The sequence below is a fragment of the Amblyomma americanum genome, chromosome 5, assembly GCF_052857255.1.
Source record: "Amblyomma americanum isolate KBUSLIRL-KWMA chromosome 5, ASM5285725v1, whole genome shotgun sequence".
Taxonomy (NCBI): Eukaryota; Metazoa; Arthropoda; class Arachnida; order Ixodida; family Ixodidae; genus Amblyomma; species Amblyomma americanum.
In genome coordinates this window covers 38,861,678-38,872,305 of record NC_135501.1, presented here as the reverse complement: position 1 = coordinate 38,872,305, position 10,628 = coordinate 38,861,678, and the positions used below count along the sequence as shown (strand labels likewise).

The window sequence follows — 10,628 nt, the reverse complement described above, 5'->3', positions numbered from 1 at the left end:
CTCGCATTTCCACACGTTGGAGACTTAAGTGCACCCTGTAATTTTTTTATTGTTACGTTCAATGAAATTACTCTCTTTTGCATAGCGCATGAGGCCACCGCATGCTTGCCCCATCACTGCAGTGCGCCGGCAATAGGGCCCGCCACTTCTCCTAGTGTACCTTGCTGTAAGCTGCTGTCTCCTTAAGCACACACGAAGTCAGTGAGTGGCCGCGTACTCATACAGTTGTTTAATTTCTCCATCAGCATCATCTAAAGACTGCCGTGGCGAACCTGGTGCGAGCCACGAACCAGCTGTCATCAATGGTAAATTATGCATTTTATTTATTTCGTTATTGAATTTTTGACCCTGTGGTCTTTTACGCAGTGGAAGAGGCCACCGCATGCTTGCCCCAGCGTTGCAATGCGTCGACAATAGGGCCCACCACTTCTCCCAGTGCACCCTCCTGTAAGCTGTTGTCTCTTTAAGCACACACGAACTCAGTGAGTGGCCGTGTACTCATACAATTATTTAATTCCTCTTTCAGCACCATCTCAAGACTGCCGTGACGAACCTGTTCCTTGCCCCGAAGCGGTTTTGCCCAATGGTAAATGGCCCCTTTTATGCATTATGTTGCGGCAGCCAACGATACAGTGCACTCCAACGCAGTTTCTGCTGCCACCAGACCTTTCTTTCATACTTAGTCACAAAAGGGGGGCTTTCCGCGTCTGTTAGCAAATTCGCACGCGATGTTTCTCGTTCTTCAGTGCACGCTTGAACTACACGTACATTGCAGATAGAATTTTTTTTTCAGCATCGCACCAGGCACTCTTGGAACGAATAGCAGAATTGGAGCACAATCAAGAGGACAGAAATAGGAAATTACAAGCTGCAAGAAAAAGATACTTGAAGAGCGAGGAGCAAAAGGAACAGCTGAAGAAAAAGCTCAAACATCTTTTCAATGATGATCACATGTCGTCACTGGAGCGGCTGTCAAATCAGGGATCGCGGTGGGAAGCTGACACACTTCTGAAGTCACTGAGGTTGCGGCTGGCATGTGGAACGCGGGGCTACAGTGTCCCAAGAGAATATAGTTACCCTTTGCCCTCAGAACGAACCCTGCAAAGGCACATCGAACATGCAAAGTTTCGACCCGGACTTCTTACTGATATTTTGGAACCCCTCAAGATCAAGGTAAATAGTTACCATATGCCAAGCCTCTTATACTGTGAGTTCAATTGCCTAGTATCAGGTCGCTTTGCGTAGTTGATTTTGACGGTTTTACCTTTCTTTTTATTGTTACGAAACTAATATGCTGAACAGTTATACCTATATGTTTGGCTGCGTTTCTGCTTTTTTTTTAGTGGTGTCTCCTGCGCGTCTTAAATCTGTATGTTTACTTAACACATTAATACTATCGCGAGCTTTCAGGCATTCCTAACATCGATTTGCATTCTACAGGTGAATCTCATGAAGCCGGAGGAACGCCACGCCATTTTGATGGTAGACGAGATGCAGATCACGTCGGGTCTCGTATATTATCATTCATGCTGTGAAGTTTTGGGCGCACCCACACTGCCTTTGTCCGATAGTTCGCTTCCTGATGACTGCTTAGCCACACATGCTTTGGTATTTATGCTGGGAAGTCTTTCTACCAGATGGAAGCAAACCATCGGATATCAACTAACCGGCAACTCTATCCACACTGCCAGCTTTAAAGCTCATGTAGTTTACCTAATTACCGCCTGCGAGTCCACCTGAATCAATATTCATGTTGTTGTTTCTGACATGGGCAGTGCGAATCAGGCACTTTAGAAGTTCTTTGGAATCCCCGTAGGAAAGCACAGCAGGCCGCGAACCAGTTGCCCTCACCCCTGTGATCCACAGAGAAAGCTTTGGTTTATGACTGACGTACCACACTTGTAGAAAAATCTAAGAAATCATTTGACGAAAGGCCAGCTCATTTGCCTTCCCGACGAAATTGTGAAGAAACACGATTTGCCGACAAACTGCATGAACGTCGAGCTTGTAAAGGCCGTAGTGAGGCATGACGAAAAGGATGACCTCAAGCTCGCGCCGCACTTGAACGCGTCTGTTCTTGACCCGAATCATTATGATAAAATGAAAGTAGGCCCGGCTTTTTCTCTTTTTCATAACGACACGGCTTCTGGTTTGCGTCTGCTTGAGGAAAAGACAAAAATTCTTAGAAATGTGCGTACTACCGCGTGGTTCATTGAAACAATATTTAGGTGGTTTCGCCTGATGACATCACGAACGACAAACCTCGCTTTCAGCCATGCGGTTGAGGAGGCTTATCATGACAGCGTAGCATTTTTGCATGCGACAGCCGAAATGTTATCTAAAATTGTTATTGGCATCCAAAACAAAGCGGTTTGGAAGCCTGTACAAACAGGCATCATTTTAGCCACAAGAACATCTCTGGAAGTCCAAGATGTTCTTCTCAACAAATACAACTTTCAGTACGTCTTCCTAAGCAGATTAAGCCATGATGGTCTCGAAAATTTGTTTTCCACCCTGCGTGCAAAAAATCCTGTCCCGCGACTGTATGAATTTAAATGCAGCTTGAGGAGCGCAAATCTGGCGCAATTCCTCAAGCCCTGCAAGCATGGTAGCTATTCTGCTGAAGAGGAGGGCTATTTGTTGATGAATTTGCGGGATGCAAGTGAGAAAAAAATCACGACAAGCAACATTCAAGCCCCAGAAGACCTTGTAGATTTAAGTCCTGAAGTAGAGGAATCGATTGCCTACCTCGCGGGTTACGTTGTCTCCAGGCTGACAAAGCGGATACAGTGTGAATATTGTCATAATTCACTGGTTGATAATGGCATACCTTCAAAGTTGATAGAACTCAAAAATTTTTCTGAGCACCGTTAGTCTCTGGCTACTCCGTCTCAAGGCGTGATTGAGGTCATCAAAGTTTCTGAAAACTTCTTCCGCAACAATAAAGAAGCGCTGATACATAATTCTGTAAATGTGGCTGAGGTGCAGCAAAGCGTTACTCGAAACATTTCAGGGCAAACATGCTTTCCTTCTTGTCACAACGTGATTCCTAATATTGTTCAGATATTCTGCAATCTGCGAATGCAGATTCTTGTGAAAACTGAAGCGTCAAAAAGATTTTCTGCGGCTGAAAGTGCGAGATGCGCCAGCAAGAGCATTGGCATGTGTGCCGCAGTGTCAACCATCAGGTGAGGTGGCAGTAAGCAGTTGCGCAAGACGTAAATTGGATGAAACTGCATCTGTAAAGTTTTGTACGTAACCTAAGTTTTAGGAGAGGGCGTAAAAGTCAAACGCCACAGTCGCTACCCACTGATATTGGTTAAGGCAGACTTTTGCGTGGTGTATGAAGCCAAGGTTACCAATATTCACTGCAGATATACTGCTATTTTCTAAGTACCACTTGCGCGTTTTATCTGCTACAGTCAGGTACAGCTCAAAAAAGAAACCAGAAGGAGACCCTTCGGCAAATGACATCGACCAATCACCATGACGGCGCGGTTAATCCTATTTCACACAGAAACCTACCAGCCACATGCGATGTCACGTTAGGGGATGAACCACGACGTCATAACAAACGGTTGACGCCGTTTGCTTCGTTTTTAGGTTATTTTGCAAGCGAGGACAGAACGCAACGAATCACCAAAGCATCCGCGCATTGCATCTTCTCTGCAAATAGCGTCTGGACTAAAAACGTGCTAGTTCTTGCTCCTGCAGCGTCGCCTTTGTAAAAACAATTCCGCAGTTTTTAACAGACAAGCTTTTAGCGTAAGATCCCATTGTCCGTCAACTTTCAGTTGCATGAAATTGCTGTATACATGTACAAAGTGATGTTGATTTGAGCTATGACATACACCACTGTTGTATTTCCATGAGCGTGTCTTTTCTCAACTGTCATCAATACTGCATAGCACATTTTTGTACTAGAGTAGATGCTTAATATTATGTGATACTCCCGTCTGTTACGTGTATCTTGTCAATCGATGTCCTTGTGCGTGCGCGAAAATAAATCATCCTGCTGACCATGCTCTCATTTTCTTTAATAATACATTTTTGTGATGCCTAATCAAAATACCACCTTTATATCCCCTACTACATACTGGAACGAAATTTCGGAAATTAATTCGGGTCGATAACTTGCGCAGCTCATTTGCATTCAACCTAAGCTTTCGAAAGGTATATGACTCGATGCTATAATGCCAAGGGTAGTTTTGATTGCATATAGCTCAGTAACGCTAATTAATAGGGATCACTAACTGATTCAGAGCATTTGCATTCATTTTAAGCTTTTCAACGATATATGACTTGATCGTATAGCTTAAAGTTTGGTTTAATACAAAATAAACTAATTAACGCAGATTAATGCGGATCGCTAACCAGCACAGTGCCACTACACTTGGCCTAAGGTTTCCAACGATATATGACTCGATGCTGCAGCGCCAATTTGGGTTTTAATTGTAATTTACTAAATATCAATTAATTTGGCTTGGTAATTGGTAAAATAAGTGTATAATTAACCACTTATCCAAACTAACGGTTGATCACGTGACATATACTATGCTTAGACAGATAGCTTGGCAGTAGCGAAATAGACCATGTCCCGCTTTGACCTCTGATCTTGAAGTTCAAAACACCAGCCTGGGTCGTTTTCCGAAGTTTTACCGCGGTGACAGAGTTCACGCCCTAAAAAAAACTAACACAGACAAAGTCAGAGGCAGTACTAGATAAAGTGCACAAAGTAAAACACCTTATCATGTTACTTAAAAAGCGTCTGCAGTGCCGAACTCGCCTGAAAGCTTTGTTTACATCAGTATTCCCCATTCAAACAGTCCTAAGAAGAAACCGATCTCTTCATGAACGTTACTTTGGGCATTCTCAATGCTTTTCTCGCAATTTTTCAAATATTTTGCGCACTCCTGGAGAGCAGACCTGGCCCAAAAACACGCGCTTCACTCACTGCTGCGGCCGACCGGCGAGCGCCAAGGAGAAAAAGCGTGTCGTGCGCAGAGCTCGCAGCCGCCGCGCGAGGAGAATCAAGGAGGAAAGCGCGGCGCGGGGGAGAGTGTCGCTACTTTCCTATTATCAAGGGGCTTTAGCTCGGAACACGCCGCCATTAAGGGTAAAGCCTGGACTCCATGTACGCGAAAACTCACGCGAACGCGAAGGCGACGGCGGCGGCGACGGCTGGCGTTCGCTCCGTCGCTTGTGGGCAACCTCCATGCAAGCGAAGGTGGCAGGCGACGCGAACCCGCGACGTGCGCAGCGGACTCAAGATTAGAAACACGCCCGTAACCTGTTCTCTCTCTTGAAATTTTGTGAGTGTGCCTCATAGTCAGGGCCAAAGGAATATTTCCTCTACGGCAGCGGTGTAGCGGCAGTGGAGATAGCCAACGGCGTGCTTGCGGAGACGAAGTCACATCACAGGGGAGGTGTGCTTTCGTTCGGTGCCTGTGCACTCCGGCTTAGTAAAAACACTCCCATAAACTGTCACCGCAATCTGATTGTAAGTGAGCAAACTATAATTTACCAGTGAGAATGCGCGCCGCGAGTGTTTCTGCACGGTTGGAGCGCAGCGGCACGGTGGATCGAGCGCCGGTACCCGCGGCTCGACACGCATCTCTCCCTGCAGTACGCCCGCTCGCGTAGCCCGCTCCACATGCTGTTAGCTTTCCGCACCCGACAAGTAAACTGTTTTAAAGTAAACTGTTTTAATTATTTAAATCATGCGGGTCTGCCTCTCAGCTACAAAACCAAATATTTTCTCGACGGTGGCGATGACCAAGACGACGGGCGGGTTTCGTGAGATGTACCCGTGAGAAACTGTACACAAACCGGAAACGGCTTTGGGGGGCTCTGGTTGGCCAGTCGCGTGGGGGACTTCCGGGCGACGAGCGAAATTTTCTGTGGGTGCAGATCCGAGCGACACGGCAAGCGACACATGCATTTTGCTTCGCGCGACGGCGTCGCTCGTCGCTTGCCGCCGTCGCCTTCGCGTTCGCGTGAGTTTTCGCGTACATGGAGTCCAGGCTTTAAGGGCGGAGTACGCCGCGTGTACGCGTCTACGCAGTAGTGGAAATATTGTGGGTTTCTTCCGAATGTGTTTTCTCTGCGAATATGTAGAAATACGTGCTAGGGTTGTGGATTGCAGGAATTCCGACGCAGAGTTCAAGCTGCGCGATGCGATCGTTTGCGAGGTTCACGGAACCGAACCGCACAAGGACGCACTGCTCCTGATCCCGCCCGTTTGCCATGCGCTCTTTCGGGACGGGCGAAAGTAACAAGCACATTCGCCAAAGTCAGATAGCCAATATAGGAAGAAAGGTTTTTGATCTAGTAAAATATCCTGGGATTAAGTGCACAATATAGCCACATAAACAAGTTGTTCCGCCACTGAAACCGTCACTTCGTGATTTCACTTGCGTTGCAGTCGCCTCTGCATGTGTAGCGAGACCCCATTTCTCGTGAGTTAAGGTGTACGGCCTTTGCTAAGGACTGCCCGAGGCCCAATTTGCAACAGAAAAAAAGGACGTCTTGTGCCCCTACATACCGCTACTGTGGATTGTGCAGTGCGCAGCCGTGCGAACGGAAAACGCTTACCATCAGTCCGCGTATTACATGCCGTCTTGGTGCTGCTGTTGAACTTCGCTCCAAGTTGCGCGGTTTTCATGGACCATATTCGGAATAAAGCATTTGCTTTACGGTTGCTGTGCCGAGTGGTTGTCACTTCCTCGCGGTCTATGGGAGACAGTCATTAAAACTGACTGCACAGGCCAGCGCTCAGAGTGAAGCTGATTACTTAACACCAACGAGACCTCGAGCATTTTCTTGTCCGGGTATCGAGTGACAAGTGAGACAGACGTAATTGCGAATTTCGTGTAGTATAAACGCATTACCATGCACGCGTTATAACGATTATGACGTGGAATCCTTCAAAACGATTACATGCCAGTTCGTGAATGCGACTTGATGCATGGTACTGCTACCATGATAGTTAACACTTGTGTTTCTATCTTTTTGTCGCCGTTACGTTTTAACAAACCAGTAAAAAATAATTTAGGTTTCCTAAGCACCGTTAACAGGTTGTAATGAAGTGCGTACTATGTGCATGTGAGCGTTTTGGAGCGGTGTCTGCATGAATGTACACACTACGACAACGACCTGCGCTGCCACAGAAGCACTGATAATAACAACAATATACATTCACTCAAATATTCAGCGGACGCAAAGATAAGCATTCAGGCGATCTATTCGTTGGCTCGACGAAGCTTGAGAGCTGAGCGGCTCTCCTGTTTTCGCGCCTCAATGGGTCAAATTAGGGTTCTCAGATGTGCTTCGAAGCTTTAGCCAAACCACAGTGCCGGCTTCCCCCTCTTTCACAACAATATCAGCAGAAACAGTGCCTATCGAAACCGAACCATCAGACGCAGCATTCGTCGTGACGAGCAGTTAGGAGGCGTGTAATGGCGTTGTGATCACGTGATTAAAGAAGGAGCACACATGGAACTACGCTGTAAGCAGTATTTTACGTAAGCCTTTTGCGAATGGGCAAGTTCCTTAAATAAAACCAAGGCCGTGGTAAAACCGGCGTACGTCTCACCTACTAAGTCTCCGGTATGCGAAATTTCTAGAAATGCGTATCATCCGGCAAAATTGCTGCATTTAGCGTCACCGGGCCCTGGTAGATAGCGTCGATTAACTTCTTCTCCTGCCAAATCCGTGTACGCCATGAGCTGACGACGAGAGGCGACGTGGTGCCCGTCACGTGTGAACGAGGCAGCCTTCCGGCGACCGCGGATTTCGCTCGCTCTCGCCGCCGAATGCCCAAGTGTGAAAGCGCCATTAGGGTTCTTAATGGCGGAACGAATCATTAGCCCGCCAACCCAACTCTGTCTCACGACATTCTCCCAAGCACATCACCATCATCAGCCTCCCTGCACCAACTGCAGGGCATAGGCCTCTCCCATGTCTCTCCAAGTAACCCTGTCCTTTGCCAGCTGTGCCCAACTTATGCCTGCATACTTCTTAATCTCATCCACCCACCTAACCTTCTGCCACCCCTGCTACGCTTGCCTTCTCTTAGAATCCACTCCATAGCCCTTGACAACCGTAGGTTGTCTTGCTTTAGCATTGCATGCCCTGGCCAAGGATATTTATTCCTCTTGATTTCGACAAGGATATCATTAACACGAGTTTGTTTCCTCACCCACTCTGCCCGCTTCCGGTCTCTTAAAGTTACACCTATCATATTTCTTTCCACAGCTCAATGTGTTTTCCTTAACTTAAGCTTAACCCTTTTCGTTAGCCTTCACGTTTCTGCCCGGTAGGTGAGCGCCGGAAAGATACAGCTGTTGTACACTTTCCTCTTGAGGGATATTGGTAAACTACCATTCTTAATCTGACATATGCGCTCTACCACATTCTTATCCTTCTTGTTATTTCCCTCTCCCGATCCGGATCAGCTGTCACTACCTGGCCTTAGTAGGTGTATTCCTTTAGCGCTTCCAGCACCTCGATACCAACTGTGAACTGTTGTTGTCTTGCTAGAGTGTTGAACATTACTTTGGTTTTCCACGTGTTAATTTTTAGGCCAACTGTTCTGCTCTGCCTGTCTAGATTATTGATCATGATTTTCGTTTCACCTGTTGAGTGACTCAGCAAGGCAATGTCATTGTCGAATCTCAGAATATTTAAGAGTTCTCCATTAACCCTTATCCCCAACTGTTCCCTATTCAGGCCTCGGAATTCCGGGACGATATGTCACGAAATCCTATCGAATTCGACAAACGATTGCATTTTTACTGCGCTATATATAGTAAAGCACTGTCAGATAACACTGCTAAGCTATAGGCCTAACTCCGCAGTGCCGTACTCGTACCAAGCGAAGGTGGCGTACGCGATGATTTACCCAAACAATGAAGAGTCCAATATGGATGATATAGCACTAAACAGCAACAATAAATGTTAACATTTTCATCCGAAAGGCGAGAGAATACCACCCTTGTACACGATTATCAGATTGGTGTGTGTTTGGTTATCACGAAGACGAAATGGATCACGCCTGCCGCAGATATGCAGCACCGGTCTGCCGCTCGCTCGCAGCTACTCATTAGACCGAGAGAAGGCCTTGTCGTAGACGAAAGCTGCGCCATCGGCCTCCTAGCAGCCATCCTGACTATACTGTTGTCAATGGCGCGCAGCCTACATCAGGCGATCATTCGAGAGAATGAGCGCAAAAAATGTAGCAGGTATCAGCGTTAGGGTTAAAATATATATGCTGTAACTCTCTGCTACCTGAGAACGATTACAATCGAAGGTGAAACAATGAAAATAGCATCACAGGCACAGCTCAACAATCATGCAGGGCGCGCGGTGTGGGAACGATATTCCCGAGTGTGAGGTGGATATGCTCTACCACAGGGCCATGGCACAACGTGGATATGTGGTTGTTAGACAGCGGAACGAGTGACAAGCCCGTCAACAAGAGGGTTTGGTCCACGGCCCTTTTCCTAAGCATTTCGCCCAATGAGGCATCCAGGAGAAATCTTGTACCCATTAGAAAACCGGTGGGTACCCGGCGGCGCTGGGGATCGAACCCAGCACCTCCCGAATGCGAGGCGGGTGCTCTATCACAAGGCCACCGCTCCGGTGTGTACCACCCTTAAAGAGTGTCCACCCAGTTGTCATAAAATAAAAAAAGGATCCAGCAGTGAGAGCTAGCAGAATCCGCCACCGCTGCGGAGATTCCGCCGAAAACCCGACGTGAAAGCGCGATGGGTTCCAGGCAAACTTCTGGCGACGATTCTAGGAAGTTGCATTCCCGCGACGACAAACATGGCGGCACCCTTCGATGCAAGACGCCTCTCTTCGGACAGGATTCGTCACTGTTATGCCCATTCTAGCGTGTTAGTTGGTGACAAATGGGGGTACCGGTTCGCGCTTCGTCTCGTTTCACCTATTAGATAACGTATGAGTGATAAACATCCTGTATTTTTTTAGAGTGACGACTCTGCCCCTTTAAGGTCGAAAGCAAGTGTCGATTTTATTTACAACACTGGTTCTCCTGCTAACAATCAGATGGCGCCACTAGCACTGAACTTGACATACTAGCGGAAAGGCTTGTCTGATCCACATGCGCAGTAATCCTTCCCGGCCACGCAGTTTCCCTACGTATAACCGAAATACACCTCCGCTAGAACGTCTCCAGTATGCTGAATTTCTAGAAATAGCGTAACGTCCGCCAAAATTGCTGCATTTAGCGTAACCGGGCGACGGTAGACAGCATCGATTCACCTCTTTTCTTGATGATGGTGAATTTTTATGGCACAAGAGCATCTGTGGCCAAAGAGCGCCATGGCACAAGGTTTTTTGTTCTACTCAAGGTGGGGTCAATGACCCATTTGCCAAGCATTCCATCCCCAGTAAGCCAAACACCAGGCCAGGGGAAGCTTGTACCGCTTGTATGACTGGTGGGTACTCAGCGGCACTGGGTTTGAACCCTGCCCCTCCCGCTTGTGAGGGGGATGCTCAATAGACTAAGCCACCGCTGCGGTTTAGCCTTCTTCTTGCCATATCTTGCCAAAAGAGATTATATCGGTGGCGTACACAGATATAACTTCTTTTCTTGCCATATC

The 10,628-nt window shown here is 47.2% G+C and overlaps 1 protein-coding gene across 1 annotated transcript; it reads left to right on the top strand.

Annotated features, from left to right (window-relative positions):
- Positions 1 to 371: 371 nt before the first annotated feature.
- On the top strand, positions 372 to 3,993 carry LOC144134642 (uncharacterized). The gene is made up of 4 exons (XM_077667509.1): positions 372 to 447; positions 527 to 586; positions 794 to 1,173; positions 1,441 to 3,993. Exons 3-4 carry the CDS (start codon positions 952 to 954, stop codon positions 1,738 to 1,740), a joined length of 522 nt encoding a protein of 173 aa, XP_077523635.1. The 5' UTR covers positions 372 to 447; positions 527 to 586; positions 794 to 951; the 3' UTR covers positions 1,741 to 3,993.
- The last annotated feature ends 6,635 nt before the right edge of the window (positions 3,994 to 10,628 follow it).

Coding starts and splice junctions, on each gene's coding strand:
- LOC144134642 (XM_077667509.1), top strand. CDS start 952: ATGTCGTCACTGGAGCGGCTGTCAAATCAGGGATCGCGGTGGGAAGCT. Junction 1,174..1,440: donor TGGAACCCCTCAAGATCAAG/GTAAATAGTTAC, acceptor TGCATTCTACAG/GTGAATCTCATGAAGCCGGA.